This window comes from Seriola aureovittata, chromosome 14 (assembly GCF_021018895.1).
Source record: "Seriola aureovittata isolate HTS-2021-v1 ecotype China chromosome 14, ASM2101889v1, whole genome shotgun sequence".
Classification (NCBI taxonomy): Eukaryota; Metazoa; Chordata; class Actinopteri; order Carangiformes; family Carangidae; genus Seriola; species Seriola aureovittata.
In genome coordinates this window covers 10,731,958-10,758,171 of record NC_079377.1, presented here as the reverse complement: position 1 = coordinate 10,758,171, position 26,214 = coordinate 10,731,958, and the positions used below count along the sequence as shown (strand labels likewise).

At 41.1% G+C, this 26,214-nt stretch overlaps 1 protein-coding gene across 2 annotated transcripts in view; it reads right to left on the bottom strand.

Annotated features, from left to right (window-relative positions):
• The window catches only part of slc35f3b (solute carrier family 35 member F3b), a 49,578-nt gene extending 26,379 nt beyond the window's left edge, over nucleotides 1–23,199 (bottom strand). Inside the window, exons 1-2 of one of the 2 annotated variants that reach the window (XM_056396104.1) lie at nucleotides 22,939–23,199; nucleotides 21,789–22,003 (exon numbers count right to left, since the gene is read on the bottom strand). In XM_056396104.1, the coding sequence (XP_056252079.1) occupies nucleotides 21,789–22,003; nucleotides 22,939–23,036 (313 nt within the window). In that variant the 5' untranslated portion in view covers nucleotides 23,037–23,199. Of the gene's footprint in view, nucleotides 1–21,788; nucleotides 22,004–22,847 lie in introns of both variants that reach the window. The other variant, XM_056396105.1, reaches the window with a different exon arrangement.
• Nucleotides 23,200–26,214: the final 3,015 nt, after the last annotated feature.

The window sequence follows — 26,214 nt, the reverse complement described above, 5'->3', positions numbered from 1 at the left end:
CACCTAACAAAGATTTTTGTTATAGCCAGCAAACAAGCTATAACAAGACATTGGTGTGGGGCTGATCCCGCCCAGGGAAAGACTAATTGCAATGGAAATGTATTTGATGGAAAAGTTGACCTGACTCTTGAGAGTTAAAATCAAGTTTTTAATCTTAATCTTAATCCAGCCAATACATCTGGTATTCACCACCCTCGCAATTACAAATCAGCTGTTTACTGTAATCCTACAGAGCAGGATTGGAAGAAGGAAAACAAGGTGGTCTGAAAATCAGTTTTTATTGATTATGCATAAAAGGGCTTCAGCTGCAAACAAGACTGCACAGGGCACTTGATATTGGGAGATGATTGACCTGAAGTGCTAAAAAGTGTGTGTAAGAGTGAGAGAGAATGATTTCTTGCTGTTTGATCTACATTAACCAATAGTGCCAATGTGAGTAAATGTGCCAGGCTTAATTAGTGCACAGTATGTTTGGTACTGTCGGAGCTGTTGTAGTTGCCTCTTTGCCAAACATTAACAGATTTGTTATTGGCATTTACTATCCAATGACACCGCTAATTCTGATCTGAGACAAATCAATTACTTGTCTGACACAAATAACAACTACTTAATGTGAGCCTTTGCTCAGCTGAAATTAAGGAAGCTTAGAGACGGTTTCACTTCTTGCCGAAATAGCATGAGAGCAGAGTGTGTCCGACCAGAAAAGCAAGTGGTGAAATCTTTCTTCGACTTTCACACAGCAAAGGTCAGATTTATTCACTTAACATTTGTTTTCAAAACTGGCATAAAAAAAAATCAATCACAAAGGTTAACATTAGAACAGTCATTACTCTTTGGATGATCTGGCTGGGAGGGACACATAATCTCTATATTTATGTTAGATGAATAGAAATGAGCTCAAAACACAGCTTTTTAGCAGTTAGATTTCCATTATCAGTCAGACAAAGATAATGATCAAATGTTGCTAGGGCATTAGCGATGCTAGTGGCATGCCTCTAATGATGGTAATGTCTGTCTGTCAGTCTGCTGGTCCACTATTTGGTCCACACAGAAATATCTCAACAGCTGTTGGATGGATTGCCAGGCAAGTTTTTACAGTCATTCATAGTCTCCAGAGGATGAAATTCACTGACTTTGGTGATCCACTGACTTTTCCTCTTGTGCCACCATGATGTTGACATTTTCATTTGTTAGTGAAAAGTCTCAGCAACTGTTGGATTGTATTGACATGAAATTTGGAACAGATTCCCATGGCCTCCAGCAGATTATAACTCTGGAGATCCTCTGACACTTCCCTTAGTGGCACCAGCTGGATCCAAATTTTCACTTATCCATTAAAATATCTCAACATGTACCTATGCAAAAAAAAGTTTTCCAGATGATGTGGCCGTGTGACTTTGGTGATGCCCTGATTTTTGCCTGCCTGAAGTGGCAATATGAGGTTTATTTGCCGTCTTGAGAGACATTGTATTGATTTCTGTTAAGTTTTGTTAACACATTCATGTTCCCTGAAATGTAATAAACCCTGAAGACCCTCCGATCGTCTTTGTATTTTGTGCTCACGTGACTTAGATGGTGGACAGGATGAACATCATACCTTCTAAACATCAGCCTATTATCATCATTGTGTGCATGTTAGCATTTAGCACTGCTCACAGAGATGCTAGCATGGCGGCACTAAATAATGAAGTAGCTTGATCTTTTAGACATTACCTTTTGCAAACTTTCCCCAGTTCATTAAAAATGAAGTCATCATCAAATTTTGCAATATGAGATAAGCATATGAGATTGGTCAATGAATTTTAATATTACTATGAATCTTGATGGTGAAGTGATTAATATTAATAAGAGATATTGGCAATGCTCTCCTTGAGATAAACTGAAGAGAGGCTTTCAGTGTTTGCTTCTTTGAAGAAAAAAATAAGTGAAATTTTAATCTCTGAGCCATCTCTCCCACCAGCGTTCCAGTCCAGGTCACTTCTGGCTCTGGCTTAGCATGGAAAACAGGTAGCGGAGCTGTAAACATGAGAGCTCAGGGTTCATTATAAAGCTGAAGAGGAGTCTGTCTCACTGCACTCACACTTAATAACAATTCCCAGGGTGGGAAAGGAAGGGGATGGGGGGGAGTTGTGGCATAGAGTTTGAAATAACAGCTTGTTTCAAGTACCAGAAAGGTCAAGTCAAATTAACTTTCTCTCTTCCTGGGCCCTATACATCTTCAGAGCAGACACAGCTCATCTGTGGGGGCAAGCGGCTGTCAAGGTACTGCAACCAACAGCAGTTTATTGGATTAATGGCCTCAGCAGGGTCCCCTGGGGGGAGGGGGGGTGCGGGGGGGTAGTTGCCAAAACACTTTCTCCATTTTAGTTACATTGCAGAGGTACATGGTGACTCACACTTGCATTGATCTTTCATCCACGCTTGAAACCTTTCACTTAGAAATGCTGTCATACTGGAATTGATACGACGAGGCCAACACTGTTTTTAGAGAGAGCATGCATTAAAATATAGGCTGGTGGTTTTTGTAATCAGAAGAGAATTTCCACATAAGACATACTCTTCAAAATGATTTTTAATGAGACTGTTTGCAAATCAATCCCTTGTCTGGGGAAATCAATACCTCTGTGAATTATTGTAATATATCTTCTCTGCAGAAAAAGAGCAGCATGAAATTATATGATGGAATAAACACTGTCAGTCAACTCCAATGACCTCCATATAATTAAGTTCTGGTGCTGCTGTCCACAATGATTTGCAGTTATGCAGATATGCAGTGTACAGTCCTCTCTTTAGTCTCCACTAGCTGGACACGTATTCAGTGGCAGCTCAAGCAAGTTCTAAGGTTTCCATAGATGGTTGGCTGTACAATAACATCCCGTAGAGATTACACACATCATTTTCTTGATTTATGTTATTATTATAATTATCATTATTCATTATGGTCAATAAAATATCAGGAATAAGTGAGAGCTGCACATCACAATTTCTGAGATGAAGTTGTCATAGTCAAATATCTTAGTTTGTGTAAGAGAGTTTATAACTTCCCTCCCAATGTCATCTAGAAGAAAGACAGAAAGAGCGAGACTGGCTGCCACTTAAGGCGGGACTTCCTCTAAATTACTACCACAGCTAATAAAGTCCAGCACTATCTATTAAGTGCCGTCAAGTTGCAATACCTCCTGATAGCCCTTATAATCGCACTCTATCCCCGTGGCCCACGCTTAATCAGGAAGAGTGAGTCTCCATTAAATTTACATCTCTCTAGAGGAAGCAGTGCCAGACAGCACATTTCTCCTTTCCAATTAAGGTTGTTTCCGAGGTACAACATGTGATATGTAAAAGTTTGATTTGTGGTGCAGACGTGCAGGCAGACCCACAGGTTTTGGTCCAGTACAGGGGCTCTGTGCATGTGGACGGTGGTGACTAGACTGAGAGTATGCAGAGTATTCACTGCTCGTTACATGTGCAGTAAATGTGACGACTTCCTTAATGACATCGATCTTCTTTTATGGGTTCTAGAGTCAATTAGGCCACAGATTTTTTTCTTGGCTGAGATCATGTAGAGGCTGGAGGACACACAACACTGGACAGACACAGGAAAAAGGTCCTTGTTAGAAATCAGTCTGTCGCTCCAGAGTCAGCGGCCTCAACATAATTACCACATCTTCTCTAAGCACTTTCTGTATGCATCATCTTTACAAATACTGCACATATACTGTATCTTTAATATTTTATTCAATCAGGGAAATTTTAATGGGAGTCAGGCTCTAATCTACAGGGACACCCTTATCACATATGCAATTACATAACTGGAAAGTACTACAACCTCTTTCCCCTCCCAGTTTTATCCTGTTGGTCCAGGACTCAAGCCTCTCTAACCAACATCTTTCTGGTATTAGTGATAACATCTGCTAATAAGAGGACCAAGATTCTTTAGTATGGTTGCATCTGTCACATTACCCTGAAGGAAGCAAGTTAACTCCTACTCACCTCATGATCAAAGAAACTGACCCTTGGACCCCGACTGCTGGTTAAAGAGAGAAATTTCCCTTTGGAGATGATCTATGCTGTTCCCTCTAATAAATGTCGCTTGCTCCCTCTATTGTCGAGCCATAGTATGACTATTTAATCTTCAAGGTTTACTGGACAGGAAATGCAGCCCGAACAACTTCAAGTTTAGGATATGGTTTGGTAAATTTGATTTTAATTTTGCACCTGTCCAGTGTTGAACTTTACATTGAATGCATTTTTAACTTTCAGATCCGTCTTTGGTTGTGAAGCACAAAAATCCTCCCAGGTGTTATTTGCTGAAGCGGCTCATCTTTAAACTGCACTTATCTCACTGTGCTTAACATTATTCAAATTGTTCTCAATGGCTGTAATTATGGGGCAGCATTTCCAAAAGCTTCTCTCCGCCACTTGCATTCATATCAGGCTATTATTGAAGCCTGAAACGTGTGGGCTTGAATTTCAAACATATCATGTGATCTAATCTTTTCTATTACACTATAAAACTATATTTATGAAAAGAAAATAGACTCTTGGATGGTGCATTTTTTTCCAGTTGTGCACCAAGTAATTTATAGATACAGCCCCAAAACATGTAAAAAAAAATATGATATAAATAATGTTGCTGAGACAATAGTGTATGATCTGAAAGAAAATGGTAATATAAAGTTGTCATACATGTAACACATGCCTTGATTTGACACCAATTATTGATAAACCTTTGGGGACAATATTCTGACACTGCAAAGCCTCTGTTGTGCCTGTAGGGGGCACTGTGACCACATGTATACAGTGATGAAAAAATTGACATGAAGACACCTCTGCTCCGAGTTTGGATGAAAAAATGACCAAGAAATCAAACTGCAGCTCAGCAGTGGAGCAAAAAGTGGGACAGCAGTAATGAAAGGTGATGAAGTGACCCACATACGCAAAAAACACACAAGCACATGCTGTGCACATCACTAATATAAAAACAGACATAGACATTTGGAGGCACACAGCCACACAGAAAGAACACACCACCACAGTACACACACACACAGACAGACACAGACAGACACAGACACAGACACACACACACACACACACACACACACACACACACACACACATACATAAAAATGAAAAGCAGTCACAAACAGCATGGTGGCTCTCTGTGATCACTTCTCACCTTCTCCTCTCTTTCATGTCCTTTCTGTAGACATTATTAGAGCTCTGTCACATTTGAGGAACTCACTCCCATTTTTGATCTTTTCACACTACATCCTTCATAGTGGAGGGACAAAGGGCCACAGTGAGTCCAGGGTGACCTGAAAAGCACTGACAACTCTATTAGCAGCCATGTATGGTGGGTTTCTAAAAATGGAAATACATAATTGCTTTAAGTAGCTGATAAACACACAGCTACAAAGGTGGGCAGTATTAGGTTGAATACATTTAGTAAATAGGTTGTCTAAAATCCCCATAAAAAGATCTAAACCAACAAGTCAGTCCGTCTCTTGAGGTTCCAAATAAAATGTGTGTAAATGTAGAAGATGTATCAGAGTGGCTGACACAGTGTTAGTGGTTGTGCTAATGCAAACTCTTGCTCTCTGTACTGACATGGTTTCACTGACTGGTGAAAGAGCAGTACATATTAAGATGGTCTGTGATAGAGGAAACATCAGAGAGACTCAGCCACATGTTTGACCCAGACTCAGATTAGTATCAGAACAGTTAGCATCTTTTATTTGTTTATGTTGTTTGTTAGCTCTATGTACTGAATCCGTTGTTATGGTTCACTGCAGTTCTAAGGTGGAAATAAGCAGTCATGGTGTTGACTGCTTATTTCGCTCATGATATGCCTTGTATTATATATAAAGAAAAAACACAATTTGGACATGTCAACGAGGTTTTTAACTTGATTTTTATTGGAGGGGGTCTTTAATGCTTTCTGACTTCCCTTCCTTGTTTGAAATCTGCTATATCAGGCTTTGGATTCACAGGTTATTTGTTTTGTTGGTTGGTTTTGTTTTTTTTTTTTTAAAAAACTAAAAAAAAAAAACATCACATCCCAAACACTGACAACTTCTAACAGCGATCATAAGTTCAAACTCACTGCAAAAAATATAATGAACAAATTTTTTGGGGTTACTTTCATGTACCTGAATATGATGTAATATATCAGTGTTTGCAGTTAATTTGAGTTAATTTCTTTTTCAGGAAGTATTAACATGATTTTGTCTACCTTCTGTATATCCGAGGCATACACAGGCAGCATTCATGCATTGATGAAAATGCAGGTTATTTTACACCCACGCCGTTAACGAAAGCTTATTAACATGAATAGCAATCGGCACTATGAATTTCAACAAGGCTCCACAGAATTTCTTTTCTTTCCTGAATTTTTGATGTACTTTTATTGATCCCTCAAGCTGCGGATCTTCTTCTCTGCCTCTCTAGTTGGGTTAAGGCATTGAAAAGCCAGTATGTTACTGCTGGTGAAAGGTGTTGCAGAAGGAGTGAGGAGTTATTTCTGTTTCTGCAAAATGCTTCAACATGTTTGGCCACACAGGGGATCAAACCTCTAACTTTTGTTTGGAGACACTCTCACTAACTGCCGGGCCAATCCTGTAACTCTTCATTAAAGCAACTGAACAACACATGAAAATAACATGATCTGAGCCTGAGCAGCGACCAGGCCCAGAATTCTGCAGCTGAGGGAGGACATAGAGGACCTGTTGCCACCTTTCACTCACTCACACTCCTGCAGAAACAGACTGCCTGTGACACGGGACCGGTGACGAAGGATTCAACTAAACTCCATCTTTGTGACACAGGGTGCTGTAGGGACTGCTGACAGAACTGTGAACATCCTGTGCAGGTAAAGTAATACACCTGAGACACTACACCTCAATTATGCAGCGATTTGACGATATGAATCATCTTGCTTAAACATAATTGAGGTTGGCAGACCGACAAAAATTGGGCAAAGGACTCTGCCTTTTGTGGTAAATAATTCAGAGCTAGGGAGTAGGTTCAAACACCAAGAAAGAGACTAGTAGTTAAATACAGTTCGCAGCTGTAGCAACAATATACAAGTCTCTCTCACGAGGGTACTTCTGACCTGTATAATCATGTCATCATTAAGCTTCAGATCTGTTCGTTTTTGTCTTTGAAGTGTGCAATGTCCAGCCAGGTTGCTTTCAACACTAATCAAACTGGTTTCTGATCACTAGCGAACCTATCTTTCCACCTGATACAGCAGGTGGTTGGAGGCCCTTCAAAAGGCCAGGGGCAGGTGTGTGTGTGTGCGCTGTCAGTGGTGTAAAATTCACACTCGTTCCCTGCTCCATCTCCACTTCTCAACCTCAAACAGCGAGCGCACCCAGGCAAATAGTGAGCAGTCAGTGTTAGACAAAAATAGAACTTGATGCCCTTGTGTTCCCGAAGCTGTAAATGCACAGCTTTGTACGCTTGTTATGGGGGGTTTACAGAGCCTCTGTTTTCTTTATCAGCTGGTGATGGAATTGCCAAAAATGAGGCAATTCATCATTCCAGTGGGAGCAGTTCTCATTATAGGCAAGTCTCCTCATTATAAGAGCAGTGTAAGCAACATGGGTGACAAATGTCCCCTGAAATCATGCTCCATTCTCCACAGTAATTACCCTGAATTCACACTGAGGATAAGAAGCGAGGTGCTCTACATGCTCTACATCTTCGGGTTTTCTTGTCTTTTAGACTATTTGGCCAGGATATAAAAGCCTGTAAAAGCTGTGTGCATAGAGAAACTTTAAAAAAGTCTTATTTAATGTAGACAACCTGCTATAAACCTGCTCTTCCCTGATTCATTTTACTGACATTTAATGTAATAAAACTCTGGGTGAATAGACAGCAAAAGCGCTCTCAAAACTGCATATTTTTGGGAAGCCACCGGAGACAAAAAGCAGTAATCAAAGCTTTTAAATTCTCAGTACAATTTTCAGTCACAAACAGATCCGTCAGAGTACTGCCCTTAAAGCGTGGAGTGATTGTGCATAGTAAGTACTTGGGCAAATGGAGCCCTGTGCATTGGCTTGATTTGAATAAGCATTGTGATTAAGTGGTTGTTCTGTACATGTAGTGGGCTGAGGGATGTGGACCAGTCAGCTCCCTGAGGGGGAGAGGAGGTTCAAGCCTTCCTGGCTCCTTCTGCACTCCTCCATTGGCTGTCGGCTCTCATCCATATCCACAGCTCCCTTAATTGCCTGATTTCCTGACCCACGTTGAATACTTTGTACGCTGGGGGCTGGGGGTTATAATAATGACTTATAGTGACATGCATGGGGAAGACTCGCTCCCTTGGCGCACCAACAGACCATAGCCCCATCGCAGACCTCTTGATTTAATACTTAAATTAAATCCTGATGTTAAGCTGTACAAGAGTGCCTCTCTCAGAGAATACTCTGGGCCAGGGTCCCAAAAGACCATGGGACAATAAAACACTTAGATAAAACAAGTGCAAAATGAAGTGGGCTTTTTGTTTTTTGTCCCTCCTCTATTCAAATACATACACCTAGAAAACCTAAACCAGAGATAAGGTTAAAATCACAAGCAATCTTTATAAGCAATTTATCATTTGAGTCATTTAGAGCTGAAATGAATAGTCAATTCACCACAGCTGATTGACAGGCAATTAATTTGCAACAATTTTCTTTATTGATTGATCTAACCCTTTTTGTTAAAGCACCAACTATTCCCTGGTTCCAGCTTCCCAAATGTGAAGACTTGAACAGCTGAACGGACAGCTTGTCCATCCAGCTGGACAGACAAGCTGTCCGCCCAGCTAGACAGACTGGATGGATTGTATGTTGAGGACCTTTGAATATGTTTTTGGGCTACATGTTTATTACTGCACATATTAAATGTTCATTACCATTTTCAAATTTGTGGTTGCCAATATCATCAGATCATGATGTGATTATACAGAAATATGATGACACTTACTGTCCATCTCTAGTCTATAGTCTTTTACAGGAATCTATAAAACCATAAAAACCTAAAATGTGCTTTTACTTTTGTGTTGAGGTTTCCAAAAGCAAAGTGCACGACATCTTGCTTAAAAAAAATCCTGACAGTTAGTGAGCTTTGAAAGAACCCATAAAGAAGGGAACATGAAATATCTTTTAAGTCATGTCCTGCTCAACATCTTGAACAGTTTGTAATGTACTGCATCGAGACTTTAAAGCACTTTAGATCTACGACAGTCGGGGCTCGCGAAAACTCATCATCCAGGGAGTTCTCCATGCTTACACGGTGCTATTGTTCACTATTTATGAAACGCTACATGCAGTTAGGAACCAGGGGGATGGTCGGATGCACTTGCCCGTGGCTTTTGAATTCCAAAGGAAATCAACTGCTTACACTCTCACAGTCATTAGTGATACTCCTGCGAGCACACCAATAATCTATGAGATGGACTGAGAGACTGAGAGACTTGGTGAGACAACGATGTACAGTTTACAAGTAGAATTTCAATCCATCTGTATAATCTTGTCTATTTCAATTAACCACCTCCTTCTTTATGATTTGAGTTAGCAACATGTATCAGCTCTTAGTAGTCCAAATTTCTATCTACATGAATTAAATCTCATAAAACCAAAAAATTATTTTTCCAAAAAGACTGAAGTTGGAGTACACACAGTGAGGATTATTCCCCTTTGAACAACATCACACTCAAAGGATCAGCTGTCAAACATTCACTGATGATTTTTTGTTTTTTCTCATGCAGAAAAAACAATTAGCTGGCCAATCAGCGCCTGTACAGACTACAGAGGAAGTGCAGGGGGTCTCTATCATGTAATAATAGATTCATCCAGTTGGTCCTCTTTGTTGTTGTTTTTTTAAGCCTCATCTGTCTTTCTCTGACAGATCTGTTCAGACTTTGTGTTGCTTCTGTTACCACTCTCCGGAAAGATCTCGCTCTCACACATTTACAGTAGTGTGTGTGTGTGTATATGTGTACACCATCAGCATCCTATCACGAAACACACCGCTTACTGGAAGGAACAGTTAGACATTTCGGGAAATATGCTTATTTGCTGTCTTGCCAAGAGTTATATGAGAACACTGATACCACTTGCATATCTGAGCAATTAATATGAAGCTGCTGTCAGCAGACGATTAGCTTAGCTTAGCAAAAAGACTGGAAACAGGGGAAACAGCTACCCTGTCCAAAGGTAACAAAATCCAACTACAGTACCAGCGCCTCTACCGATGGACAATATCTTGGGCTCAGTGTCCTACAGTCTCCACTGGTTGCCTAGCAACAAGTTAAGACATCATCCAACATATTACCTCTGTTTTCACACTTTGGAGTTCATACCGATTAAATAAGTGAGATGTACAGTAATGTGTTAATGAGTGAGTTTTAATGGTGCTGGTAGGTAAAGTTAGTTACCTTTAGACAGAATCAGGGTATTCTTTTTCCAGTCTTTATGCTGAGCTAACAGGCTGCTGGTTGTAGATTCATATTTACAGACCAGTTGTATTGATCTTCTCATTTAAGTCTTTTCAAGGAAGCAAATAAGCAAATTTCCCACAACGTCAAACTATTCCTTTGATCCTCAATTTTAGACAAAAAGAAAAAAAAAAAGATGCTATACCATGATGAGCGATTCACAATATCAGCATGGAAGCTCTGTGAGAGAATATAACCTCAAATGGTAAGACCAAGCACAGTGTCCTGGAGGCTTAACTGTACTGTTCTCCCCCTGCTGGTTTGCCTCAGGCTGCACCATCACAACCCCCCCCCCTTCTCCCCCACAAACTCTTTTCCATTTCTTAAGATAACAGATAACAGTTCTACTTCTACAGTATATCATTGCTATGACCACTCAGGGTGATACGTTCTTAAATTCCGATAAGTAAACAAACTCTGGAACAAATGAGAGTGAACTATTTTCTAAACGCTGTGCATGGCTGCTCAAAAACCCTCTCCAAATTAATCTCAAGTGTCACATGCTGAGTTCACTTGATTTTTGCTGCAGCGGTGACATAAATGGCCACACATACACTTCTCTTCTCCACATCCCTGCCTGCTATTACCTTGAAAAAGAAAAGTGACTAAGAAAAAGAATGAAGGTAAACAAGGACAAAGAGGATGAGACTGGAATAGATTTAGGTTCAGCAGTTTGTAGCAGATGGGTTGATCGATGGGACTGCAGCTCTCACCCTGTTGCAAAGGCTCAGTCACACGTACAATGCATAAGAAATGCCACGAGGGTGCGAAATAAAAAGGTGGCATGAGCAGATGTTGCATGACTGTGCAAGGACGAAAAGAGGATAATCAAAGACAAAAAAGCCCTGAATTACAACAGAATGTTTTCTTTCTGGGCAAGCCAATGCTGATGTTCGACACATGATGTCTTCCGATTGACTACATATACAGTAGTCTTGTTCACCATGAAAGTTACTTAAACAACTGCTATAGAATTTTACTGACACACATTTTACTGACAATACAATACTCAATAATAACTTTCACTTGCATAATTTTAAGCATCAGTTTAAACTGAAAATAATCAGCCATGGCTAAATAAATAAATGTCCACCTAATCTCATTGGAAGATTTTTCTTTATCTTTTTCATTTATCCTCAGGGACAAAGTATCAGGTTTAAAACAAACATGAATTAACACTTGAATTAGTCATCCTTTCTGTACCCTCAGCCTCTGGACAACATGAGTCACTAATGCTGATGAGACCGTGTTGACCCTGGGGGAGGTAGACTGTACACAATAGGTTTACTCACATGTGTTTACTGCCCTGTGTTCTGATTTGTTGGTGGTAAACTGACTCATATTCACAAGTGAGTAATGATTGCTTTGACATTTCTGTTTATTGAAACAGAAGGACTGTATTATGGTTAATGTATTGTACACTGAATATGATATAAATGTTATGCTGTTAAGTAAATAATCTTGCAGTGCACTGAAAAACAATATATTTACAACTTCGTGATCCCATTCTAACAAAAAATATGAACACTGACATATAGTGAACGTGATGAAACATTTTCCTCTTTCCACAACTAGTAGACACTGAACGACATCAATATAGGTAGAGTGCTGCAGGAACCTGGAAATAAGTAGGGATGGGAGCATGGATGTATCCATAGATGGGAGTCGATTACCGGATGCATTTGAGAACCGATTCCAACTTGTAGGCCTACACGCTCACTACGCAAGTTGCGTAGCCTCCGCAAATTACGCAAGGTCCTCGAACCCACCGTGAGGGTTTGTGGGTGTCTAATGTTTACAACTTTGCTGATTGAATGAAGCTGAACTTCTTGCCATGAAAAGAGAGAAAAACTACGACAGCAATCAGGTAAGCAAACTTGTTTCTCCTCTCAAAGTTTGATGTAAGCAAATAACAGTGGGCTAATGTGAAGTGCTAGCTTGCAGTGTATCTCTCTGTAGTCTATCTACGCTGATACACTAGCCTCACAGTGTGTCTCTTGGTTTGTCTGTCTTGCTTACCTGCCACATCCGGGGTTGTTCTGTGACTTTGTGCCTGGCAAAAGTTAGAGTGAAATACAACTGTTTATTGCGTTTGATAAACGCCAACGTGCAACGGTGGAAACAGCAGCTGCAAACAAAACAGCGTGTGAACACGCGTCGTTATGGGCGTGCACCAAATAAAACTTGTGCAGCAACCTCCGTGGGACCCGTCCAGAGGATAAATAGCGCACATGACTATTGATTAAATATTGAACATAAAATGTTGATTTGCAGGGAATACTGGGCACTGTATTTATCATCATGTATTTATTAGTATAAATAATATTTTATATTTGAACATTTCTACATTGAAATCTGGAGAGCATGTTTGAATGGGCATGATAACATTTATGAAGCTGTAGGCATAGCTTATAGGCTTATGTTTACATTGTATAGCCAAAGCCAAGTCAGGTGTGTCTGCTGTTTTCCACAAAGAAAATTGATCAGGAATCGATAAAGAATCTGACCAATAAGCAGAATCAATAATGGCATTGGCATCAATAAAATCTTATCAATTCCCATCCCTAGAAATAAGTTTGCATTTTTGCACTTCCACTTCCCTCTTCCCGAAGTTGATGGGTTTTTTGAATGGGTTAACACAAGTTCAAGACATTTTCACGTCGTATTCTACGACATAAAATACACCAGTTAATACCCCACTTTTTACATCTCTTAAAACAGGTGGATGCTAACAAGTGGTAAATGAACCTACAGAGGTTGTTGGGAACTGATCTACTCACCAGTCTGCCTTTACAGCCTTGTTGTGTTTGTAGTTGTGCTCTTGCCAACTATTACTATCTGTCTAAGAGGAAAGGCTTTTGTAGCAGCGTGCTACAGCAAATGACAAGTTGGAAGCTTAATGATGGTGGTGTTGAAGTTGATTTTTGTGTTATTTTGGACACCTCTGGTGGCACTCATTAGGTGCACAGGGGTGTATGTATGTGTATAAGTGTATAATATGTATTTTCTTTTTTCTTATTGCTGCTACACTGATGAAAGTGACAGTGAACCAAAATAGAAAAGCTGTGGGCTGAAAAACCAAAACAGGAAGCAGGAAGAAGCTAATACACATTAAAGTTAAAGGGGTGATCATTCTATGTGGGTCCCTCATTGTCTGCAACCTTTTTCACATTACACTGTCATTGGTTCCAATATAAAAATGTTGATTAATGCAGCTCTAATATGTCACTGTATTCTGACAATAGTTATGGAGCCATTCTTCTCTAATTGGAACACCATCTTAATCAGCTGACATGGAAGAAGTGTGACTAACGCCTGTAGTGTCGGACTCTCAGTTCTGAATGCGGTAAGAAGGTCAGCTGTCGGTCGCACAGCAGGGTTCACACCAACCTTCATATTGCTCTAGTAATACAGAATATGAAAGACAATTTTAATACAGGAAGATAATGTGGTGGTCATGGGATATGAAAAACTGATATGAAAAACTGGCAGAAAAGGTGGAGGAAGCTCATTTTTGCTGGGAGTTTAATACGATTGAAATGGAAATGGGTAATCTTGCTCTATGAAATAGGAGAGGACACACAGGGCTGTGACAGCAATGCCCAACTTTTTATAACTAGGTCAGTTGATACATCACTTTCTCCCAAACCAGTGCTAAATCTACAGGACTGGAATATTTTTTTTACTCTTCTACACTTTTACTCTTGGCACCTGGCACAGATGCTAGTGTCAAAAATGCACTATTATCCAGTATGATTATTTTTGGACCATTTTTTTCCATTAGGTTTATGATGTCTACACTTGCTGTTCTAACTGCTAAAAGCACAACAGATATACACAAAAAAATATATAAAGTCTCGCTCAATTTAAACTGCTTAATAGCAGTTGGTGAAGGTTTGTGTTTGTATCAGTGCAACAAACTGCCATCAATCCTCATCCTCTCCCATTTAAGATGCCCAAATAAGCCTTCCTAATTACTTGCACAACCCCATTTACACTCTGTTCTTCCTGTTCCCAAGCAGCGCTCTTCTGTGGCTAACACAGACAATGATGTGCTGTGTATGGCCACAGTAGACCCTGGATTAATTACGCAGAGGTAGGAGTCATCACTTCACAAGTTCTAATTAACGGCAGATAAAAGGAGCGAGGAGGAGAAAGGGATGACAGCAGGACAGGATTTGGCATTAAACTGGCAGGATTTCCATTATAAGGAAGAGTGAGCACTGAGACCGCAGCACTACAGCTGTAACTCAGTCAGCACGACCGTCTTCAGGATTAATTCTGAGGAACACGAGCACTAACATACAGATGCTCCCCAAGTTCATGCATGCAGAATATTTATCACTCTGCTTTCCATTAAGCAAAGTTGTCCCACTGCAAGAAATACCAAATAGGTCCTCTAAGAAATATCCAGCTCTGAACTAAGACTGAATCATTTTCACAGTTCTATTTCAAGCCCACTGAATTGCCAGTCTCATTTGCTGCTCTCTATCCATGCTCATCATCTCCACCGCTTTAGAATGACACTGGGGGTAAAGACGAGCAGCTGAAAGCGACGAAACTGGAGGTTTTCCTCATAAAAACTGGTGTAGCTGATTTTGCAGGTCCTCCAGTCCACTGGGCACAAGCGGGAACTTCAGGAGCAGGTGTGTGATGATCTATGCGTCTTCCTCAATTATAGATGTGATGTTACGCAACTGAAGCTGCTTCTAATGTAATGGAGATGTTGGGGTTTTTTTTAAAGCCTAAAATACATTTGTTCATAGGAGCCTTACTTCCACTGCTTGTGTAGAACATGAAACTAGAAACATTGAGCTCAAATGTTTTTTTTTTAACACAGTGGGAAAATTATTTAAAGGCTGGTTGAGGTTGGAAACTGCTATGACTGGTGCGCCTAAACAATGGCAACTTTTTTGACAAAGACATGGCAAACACTGCAACCTTGAAAGCTGTATCAGTAATGAATCTTTAAACATGTTGAACCAAATTAAAAAACGTTGGGCTGTTACTGGGTCAATACGTTCGGTACCACGCTGACTATAGTTTGCTGTAAATCAGGACAAGCTGAAAAGACACCTTCAGAAATATCTCTCCCATTGAACTGTGTGCTTGATCCTTTTCGTTACTGATTTTCTAGTCCCTTTGGTTGACTGAGAGCTGAGGCAGGATAATTTGCTGCTCAGTACTCGTACTCCTCCAGAGGCAATGCCTCAGCTCCTTCCGTGAATGGTAAGACTCCATGGTTATTGATTCATAAACACCCACAAGTGCATAAGGACTGTATGTCTGAATAATCTCATAAATATCTGTCCCACTGTCATATAACCCATTTACATAAAATATTAAATATATCATACTGTTCAAGTCCTCTGGGTGTATGACTTTTTTTTTGTATGTTGTATGTTATGCATATCACTAAAACATGCAGCAGTTCTTTAAAAATGTATGCATAAAGAAAGAGCTGTACAGAGATGAAATTCTGCAGGGAAATGAATTGTTTACCTAAATACTGTACAGTCTCCATTTCTTTTTATCTGTCTTTGCCCTGTCTCTTTGTGGATGACGTTGCATGTGAGCATGTGAACATGCACAAATTTGAGTGTAACAGTGACTCTGTTTACATACCTAGATGAGCTTGCCCCTTGACTGAGCATCAGCCTACACGACAGGACTTGTGCCCGTTCTGTGTGTGCAGCTGCTTGGCTTGAATAATGCTACAGATGTGGAGGAAGTTTGGGGAGGTTTCACTCCCAGGCTTATAGCCACATCACACGGAGAACAGGAGGACATAACAAATTTTTTTCTACCCACCAGATCAATGGATGTATCTCTATGTGGATGTGAACTGTTGTCTCATTATGTCTTATTTACACTCCAAGTAAATAATGGCAAGGCTATAGATTTAAAGGAAAATTTCACAGACTTATATATTGCTATAGATCATCAGTCACTCAATCATGGACACTCACTTTCTTCAACCTCCCTCATTTACTTCTGTTTCAGTTAGTGATTGACTACATTTCCCAGAGTGCCTTTCCCATGTATCTGTAAGGAGCAGAGCAGCGCGTATCTGCATAACTTCCTTTCTCCTGAGCTCCGGCTGAGCTGAACGGAGTCATTCTCGTCGTCAGCCACAATGGGCCCACACCTTGCCCGTCCCTTCCAGCTGCCCTGTTACTGCCAGCAGTGTGCATCGCTACACAGGCGCTCTCCAACCTGCTCCACTGTTGCGTCTCACCATGCCAAAACCCTGGGCCCAAAATAGAATCCAATCTCATTTCATGCCTCGTGAAGCTCTAAATTTGCACCAGAGGGGATGCCACATTTGTGATGGATAGTGTGAGTAAATTAGGATAAGAACAAAGTCTGTTTGTCTGACAAATGTTTCACTTCTCAGTGGAATTTGTAAAAACCTAAAGAGAATTTCACAAACAAGACAGAGGCCTTATCTTAGAGAAAACTATTTCTTTCTATGAGGCTCTGAAGTAAAACAAGCTTTTCACCCTGGTGTTGTCCATGGACCAACTGTAGTGTTCATGAATACCAAATATCAAACTCAATTCTGTGAAGAGAACATTAATTTATGTTTCATTAATCAGGATGTGGGCCGGTTTTATAAGATAACATTTGATTTGAACTCAGCAGCAGTAATCCTCCATGGTGAACGGACATAATGAGAAAGATAATATGTCTGAGGTTCTGCAGCACTGATGGTACCAGTGCATTTTATCTCACAGCTGACCAGTGAAAGTCTAAGGGTCGTTTTCTGCTCTAATGCGCAATCAACTGCTTCTTTGATTGAATGTAGACAGTACAAGTCTTTTCCCATCCAGAACAGATCTAAATCTTAAATACAAATTATATATATGTTACAACTATAGGCCAGTTTATATACAGTGGGGTCCAAAAGTCTGAGAACACTAGTCAAGATACTTCTGTTCTGAGTAAAAAGTTAAATCTTTGAAAAGTGTACGTGAATTTCAGAATATCTCGGTTTGTCCCCCTCGGTGACCGCATGCACTCGAGCTTGCACGGACTTCACAAGTTTGTGCAGAACCTGATGACCCTGATGATAATCTTCCAGAGGCCTCTTGTGATGTAACAGACGGCTTTCTCAGTCTTCAAATGCCCCCATAAATGTTCGATGTGGTTGAGCTCAGGTGACTGTGGAGGAAAAGTCCTTGACAGGCAGGACTCTTTGGTCTTCAAGTAGTCGTTGCAAAGCGTTGATATGTGTTTGGGTCATTATCCTGCTGCAGTATGGAAGATGCAGAGTGTGTAGCATGTCTCTGAAGAATGGAGTGGTACTTCTCCTTGGTCAGGGTGTACTCAATTCAGTGTAGATGTCCAAGTCCGAGCAAAACACAATATCCCTCCCGCCATGTTTCACTGTGGGTTTGATACACTGCGGTATCATTCTCTCTCCTGTTTGTCTCCTTCCTTAGTTGTTACTGCCATAAATCTCAAACTTGAATTCATCAGTAAACAGGACTTTTTTTCCAGTCATCCTGTGAAACGCTGGTGTTTCTTAGCCCCCTCTCCCCAAGCGTTTGGCCTTGTTTCCCCTCATGAGAAGTGGCTTAGAAACTGCTCCTCGTCCTCTGGGACCACTACAAGACAGCTTTCTTTTGACAGCACTTTTGCTGATTTTAGTCTTGCGTGCTTTATTTAGCAATTTCTGTGTCTGTGATGAAGTTGCCTTTTAATCTCTCACGGAACTGAGCTTGATGTATTGATCTTCTGATGGGTGTGGCCACTTTTGGTCTGCCTGATCGTGCTTTGGATGCAACTGATCCAGTTTCTGCGAAGTGTTTTAGAGTTCCAAGCAGTGCCCCCTTAGACACCTTTAGTCGAGCTTTGATTTGTCACTGAGAGAAACCCCCTCTTTGCTTAGAGTAACAATTTGACTTCTGACACTTTCACTTAGTGCTGACGCCATTTTCCCTTTACAACAATGCTACTTGAACGAGCCTCTGATGAGCAGATCAAATCCTGAGTGTTGTCTGAATGCACACTTCAATGGATGAGATAAAACTCAGGGAAATCTGACCTTTTGAACAAATGAGTTAAGTTGGTCAAGGCCCCAAATTTGCTTATGTGTTTAAATGTTTCTGAATCGTTAAACTCTGATTTTTTTCCCCCCAGTTTTAGGTGAAAATATTAGAGATTTTCAATGTGGTATCAGACTTTTGGACTCCCACTGTATAAATATATATATAGTAGTTCAAATATTCTCTCCAGTAACCTTTCTCTAGTAACCAGTGACCTTTTCTTTGATATAGACATCAATCCCACTATCTATGGCCATTTTCAAAGTGGAGTTAAACTTTTTTTTCTCTCAGGCAGGGTATGTGCAACGATTTGTTCATCTTCACTGAGAAGAGTAATCATTACTGGCATTTTGGCTATATTTATGGTTTTATTCATCTATTCCAGTGGATAGAGAGAGAGAGATGCCATGTAAGTCTGAGACAAGAATCAAACAGAGGACATTGCTTGTACATGAAATGCAGCCAGCTGAGTACACACATAGCTGAGTCCAAACATGCTAATCACAGCCTGAATGCAGAGCTGTCACATCCAGGCATACAAGGGACAAACGTGCAGCATAATTCACTAATATTTACTGTATGAAAAGCAGAATTCTTCCTTAAATCGGCTTTGAGTTTGCATGTACACCACTCATTGGAAGGTGGCTCACAGGCAGGTTTGATAAATGACCAAAGTTTTCTTGTTGTGCTTAGCTCGGTTATATATGCGGTTGCACTCCAAGGGCAATGACAGCATCCTCCGTGTTTATGATCCCTGTACCCTCGTTTTCGGGATATTAAGATGATCCGTTAAGTCAGACAGAAAAGCTAAGTCACACCAGCCACCTTTCATCCCCTGCCTCAATCATAGCCGGCTACTCGCTCCACTTTCCCTCCCACTTTGCTTACTCCTGTGTGAAAGAGCACATGTTCCAGTTTGGCAAGGTAGGTGGTAAATGAAACAAACAGCCATCTATTTGCACCCTACTGAGAAATACTCAGCCTCCCACCTCTCTCAAAAACTGTCTGCCTTCAGCCTCAGCCCTCCCTCCACTCTTCAGCCATCAGCCATTGCTTTCTTTCACTGTGTCCTGTGTAGTCGGGTCGTGTGTGTGTGTTTGTGTTGGACGGGTGCTGTGGGCTGATTCCATTCAACACATGGCATGCAACCATAAAGCACAGCTGCAACTAGGTGGACCAGGAAGAGCTGAGAGCTGTGTTGATTTTGAACGTGGCATATTTTAATTTTACTTCAGGTTACACTTGATAGAAAAAGGGACAAGCTGGACGAACCCAACATTTCCTGGAAGGCAAAAACTGAGGACAGCAATTAACTGGAAAGCGACATTTCCCCTGATGCGCACAGGAAAAACGTCTGATGCAACAGTGCAACTCGTCATGAAATATTTTATTTGCAACATGACTTATAGCACAGACTCCATTGTTTGACTCAACTGGTGCAGGTGAACATTTCTCTTCCGAACGTGGGACATAGTTTTTTTTGGAATTAAAGCCTCCATTTCTCTCATATGATGGGATATGTCTGTGTGCTTTTGGGAGAATGGGCACTTGTGTCATAACTCACATTGATTGTAATAAAAACACAACCCACTCTAACAAGCAATAGGCTACTTGTTGTTATGTCTGTTCCACAACAGCTAATTTTAATTAGGCAATTAAATGAAAAGCAGCAGTTGCATAAAGGATAATAAGTCAGATGAATCCGTTTCAAACCCAGTAAGTGCATAAATCACCTGCACATAAAAAAAAATGTGATTTCAGATTGGGATTGAAGTAACTATATACAGTTCACAGAGTTAAAGTGTCTATAAAAAGACTTAAAATACATGTATGTAAGTAAACAACAGTGGGGTATATTTAACTACTGTTGCTTGGGCAGCCATTTTTTCCATCAGAAAAATAAACATGCATCCCTCTTCTTGTTACAATACAAATGATTTCAATCATGAGTCATGGTCACCACAGTACCCTATATTCAATAATGAATTAGTACATATAGTGAAATACTCCACTTTACATGACCATCTCTTCCGCTGCCACAGCACCAGCAGTTACGAAAGAAACGAAGACAAATTGAGATCTGAGCAGCAGCTGTCCTGTTACGTCTGCAGTGTTCAGATGTTAGGTATAGGCCTATGAATTTTGAAGTAGCCTAGCAGCTGTTTAATATTGCAGTCTCTCATATGAAATTTACAAAATTTGCCACCAGCCTAAAGGTCGTCAGCCAGCAAAAGTCCTACTGAATGTACTCACATCAGAGCAGCAATGACAAACTAATGAACAAAACACAAAAGACAGTCGTTAAGACTGTGACTTCTCCTCTCACAAGTGAGAAATCCCAGATGAAGCCACAGAGCAAGTGGAGCAAGACTGTAATCCATCGCATCATCCAGGATCTGGAACAGTTACAACCCAGGCGTTTAATGCTGTGCACAAAAAAATACATAATGCAAATCAACTGTAGGGATGCAGAGAGGGAAATAAAAGCTGCGTTGGCAACTTTTTTTTTTTTCAAAGAATCAAACTGCTGCAAGCAACATCCCTACTGTCTGACTCTAAGCTCCAGTGATGCAAACATTAGCTCTTCCGTCTGCGGCAACCAAAAGCAACAGTCATGCTTTAGCAACTAACTCTCAGAGTGAGGGGCATTTAGATGCAGTGATAATAATGATGAAGATGGGCAGCGACATGGTGACTGACACCATCATTATTCTCTCATTCAGATGAGCTCAATTTTTGTTCTGTGCAGAACACACACTGTACATGGAGCGGCAACCATTGTACTTTGCCTTCACATCAAATTCAGGTGAATATGACCTAAAGGAAGAGGATGAAACAGGTTTTGGGATTTAAGAGGGGACACATCATGCTACCGGTGGTGAAAATCACTCTGGTAGAGTGATTTCCATCATCCCCTGAACTCTCACAGTAACAGTATGAAACCTCCAGATGCTTTCCCATTGGTTAACTTTATACTCTCTCATGGAAATATATTCCATCCACCCACATTAAGTACCTAACCATGTCAGTCATAGCACACCATCAAGCTGCACCATGAAGTGAGGCGCACTGCGTAACACCCCACTGTCACTGATGTTACCTGACATCCAGTGAGTGTTTGTATCGAGTGTGTCAAGGACTAACAGCCTGATTGTGTGGGCCAGCAGTTTATATATATCCTACCTGACCTCACCGCATGTACCACAGCATGTTACAGAAGTCCACATCTCCATGTGTGCAAACTGACTCACTCTTGTAGCTCGCGCTCCAAGGCTGATATCCATAGTAGCCGGTGATCCGCAGTATCCGCTCCTCTATGGATGCGCTGTTGATGTCCTCAACTGAGCGGGAGGACTTGAGGTCCTCTTTGATGGCCTCGTCCACCACCAGGTACTTGAGCTGTCTGAGCTGAGGGCTGATGTCCGAAAGCCGTCTGGGGCTCACGTCGGGCGACTTGCGCATCCCGCTGGGAAGAAAAAGAGCAAGGGGGCGGCGGTGTTAGGCTACAAGACAAAGTGGGACCGCTTAGCAAAGGGAAAGGGAGCCTGTAAACCCTGTATAGGACTTGATAAGATAAGAGTTCTCCTCGGTTTAAGCAGGGGAAGTCAGTGTTGTTAAGGGCCCCTGCAGCGCCTCTCTTGTACAGTACAGAAATCATCATCCTTCACTGGCCCTGCGTCCGAACAACAACAGTGTGAAAGACACTAAGCCAAAGTGACTGGTCCTGCAACTGTTGTATAGGCTACTATGCACCGTGCAGCCCCTATTATAGGCTTATAGGAATTTGAAACTAATGAATCGATCGTGTGTGATTTGTGGAGATGGAGAAACAACACTTGTGACAGCTCCGGGGCATCATGTATGGGCACTGGAGCACAAAACTGCGCCCAGCCTGCAGCCTCTCTCTAATATCATGCTATTGCACAGATAATACTTGTTATTCTGTGTCCACCAGGTGAAATAAACTAAAACCAGAGGCGTTTAATGTTGCACCAATAAAGCTCTGTTGTGTGATGTATGTACCAGACAAAGTAGCACAATGATGACCTGGAAGCCTCTCAGCTGTTATGAAACCGTCAACATGTGAAAGGAAAACATTATTTACTGACCCATTCACACAAAATCGGTGTGTATAATTTCCCCCTGCTCTGCCATATTATCCCCATCGCAGCCCCCATATTTTCTTTATAGAATTATAATCTGCCTCCATACAATTAAAGCCCTAACATTTACAATATAATTGAAATTCACAGAGAACAAGACTTTAGCTGTAACCTATTGAATGTTTTTAACACTTAAAGTCAATTTACTTTATCAATGCACCTGGGAGATCAAGTGCGCAACAGGTCCTGCCTCCTGTCGTTCGGCTGCGAGGCGTTTGTGAAAGTTTAAATGTCTTACATCGGCATCAAAGTAGTAGGAGGTCCAAGGTAGCACATGCAGTCCCGGTGGGGCCGTCCGACCCGGTCCCACACAGTGCCCTCTCCATCGCCGTACATCCTTCAAAGGCCACAAAGCAGGGCAGCTACTGTAAATCTAAATCCCCATCAAGGCTGGCGGGGAGACCAGAACCGTCATCCTGCTCCTTCTCGCCCTCACAGACATATGCCTGCCTGCCTGGCCACTACAGTACAGGCTGTTTTCAACACTAAAAGGCTGCGCTCTGCTCTGGATGCAGCCGGCTCCTGGAGGCATTGCAACAGCACCATCTACCGGATTCACGTAATATATCCTCTGTAAGCCTGCAATACAGAGACTACACTGTACCAGCTGTAACCCCCTTTTAACCTGAAGGATCTGAACCACCACTACAGTACCTTGACGTCTATCAGAGAGCCCCCAACGATTTTTATGCATGGCTATCCAGATATATAGCTACACATTAAAATTCCAATAGTTAAAGCTATTCTAGTACAATCTTTTTTGAAATGTAAGAAAAATGAATCTGCTGTCCTTCCCAGGCCCCACAAGGACCCCTAGTGGCCCCTGAATCTCAGTCGCCACATATCTGCAACTATACTGACTCATCTCTCTCCCTATGGAGTGTCTTGAGTATTTTTCTGCAGCTTTGTGGCTGGAAAAGTCCTCATACTGTCACATTGAGACAGGCACAGCAAGTCTCCCTCAAGATCACACAAAAAAGAGGAAGGAGAAGGAGATGTATTGCATATTGAAGTGTGAAGTAGGGGTTCTATCTTTTATAAGACTATCAAGCAAAAAAAGGGGATGGGAATGTAATGCACAGGCGCATCAAATTTTACAATTGTCTTTGATGATATTGGTATCTGTCAAACAGTAAACCCCAGCTTATGTCTTTGGAAAATAAATGTCAATCGCCCCATTCAAGTTTACATTTCTTTCAGCACATCAGTCACAATACTTAAACTTTGCTCATGCTTTCCCGCCTTGTTTTCCTGGTATTTCTGTGTTTGTTAGTTTAATTTATTGTGTTAAACTCTATCATATAGAATATGCAAGAAATATTGACTGCACACTTCCAGTCTGTTTTATGATGTTTTTCAGTAAAGGAGTAGCAACACAGCAGCGCTGTTTCCAGGCTTTTCCCAAGTAACTATCACTATAGATTTCACAGCATATTTACAGGCCACTGGTTCCCCTCTTTGTCCATTATTCATAGTCTACTTTGCCTAAGGAGTCCACCAGCATTTTCAAGATGATGGCAAAGGCCTGTATTACAGACATTAAAGAGCAGGAATTGTTGTCTCTGTTCAATTCCACAGAATCAAAGACAATTACAGGGATGCTGTTGATTACATCCAATCAGAGCTGTGCTTCCAGTAATGGGGTAATTATGTTCACTGGTGGTGATTATGTCTCCTTGGAAATTAGAATCAAGTAAATGTATTTGGCTCGTGTTCAGAGGTGTGAACTGTACAACACAGACAGTACACAGTACACTTAGTGAGATTTGTTGTTAAGAAGAAAAGTGACTCATGCCTGTCAGCAAGGTTTTCAAATGAATGCTGACTTGAGTCTATTGAAACTTTTTCACTGTTTAGACTAAAGATAATTACATTTCATGCTCATTCTATATTTATCTATCAAGTGCGACAAAGTTTAGATGAAGTGCATTATTTTCTGTCGCTTCCTAGATAAACTTAAGCAGTACAAGCAGTTCCAAGAATCAGGAAGAGTGGAGCTCTACCTTGCATAGCGTTGCCCATGGGTTCCGGGTCTGTGGTCCACTCGCTGCATTGCGTCGGCATCCTGTGGGCTCCTGACTGCGCAGAGCAGCACAAGCACAGCGACTGTTTTTTGAGGACAGGTTTTTGCATCGATCAGTGACAAGCTTCACCTCACATGTCCGCACGGTGGGGTGGGCCTGTGCTTACTCAAGCAAAAAAGTGGAGTGTAGTCATCAATAAGCGGGTCAACACCTCCCATCGACAAGTCTTGGGGAGGAGAGGATCAGGTTCATCTTGCATAATGCACCTCTCAACTTCACAGCTCGGCCAAAGCCAAATCAATTCTCACTGTTCGACTTTCTGCTTTGCCAAAACTGAAGAATGTGGACACCTTTCCTGGGAGACTCAGCTCACAAGCATCAAAACAGGATTGCTGATATATTCAAGTCATTCACTTCTATCCAGCACACCATCTTCCACTTCAGCAGACCTCTAATAGAGATTTAATTGGGGCCCCAATCTACACAGCACAGCACTCCTTTCTAAATATGGATCAGAGATGAAGTGAGAGGCAAAGCTCAAGGCCAAGAGACATAAAATGAACAGTGAGGACGATACATCCTCTTGGTTCACACACGAAATGGAAGATATTGATTGAAATAATCAATTGTTAACCAGATATGTTCGTTTTCTAATGATCCATTCATTTTCATAAAAGCAGTTCCAATGGATTAGAAAAACGTAGGTTTAACGAATGACATTAACAATGGCCCTATTCCATTAAATGACAGTGAGCCAGCTTTCATAGTGCCATGGCCCTAAATGAAATGCAGCCGTTATTAATGCTATTTAATTACACCTGTGCTTTTCCTGCTCCATGACGTATCAAAATGTCAGTCATGAAAAAAGGCATTCAAAGCTTTCTCACAGCAGAATAGGTGACATGTGAAACACACGACTAACTGAATTAAATTCAAATGTGCTTTTCCTTGAAATGACAAGTCAGAATGTCTGCCGAGAGGAAGGTCTCTGCGTGGAAACTGATGCTGTCATTTTCAGAATTTATTCAAACACTACCTGCGTTTTGACAGGAAGGTTTATTTATTTTTGTTGATTAAAAGAGCTGCTAATGCCCCATTTAAACCTTTGCTCTAATCTAATATTCTTTATTGACATTTAATATGAATAATTTAGACAAGAGCCTGTTTGGGTATTTAATGCCAACTGGTGCTGTTACAAATGTTTCAGTCTCTCCCTGACTATGTGATGCTCTATATATTTCTATTCTCTCTCCTTCATCATAACCTCCCCCTTTAGTTCCTCTCCTTTGACCGTGTACAATTCAGTGCTTGGTCAGAAACGAAAGCCCTCATGTTAGAAACCTTGAGCTCCTTTCTCAGTCATTTCCATTGTTTCTCTTATCCTCCTGTGTCCAGCTGAATACAATTTCAAAAAAAAAAAAGTATGATGTAAATCCTCTCTCTTCTCACCATCAATATTTAATACGTAGCTCTCAGCCTGGAAACAGTGT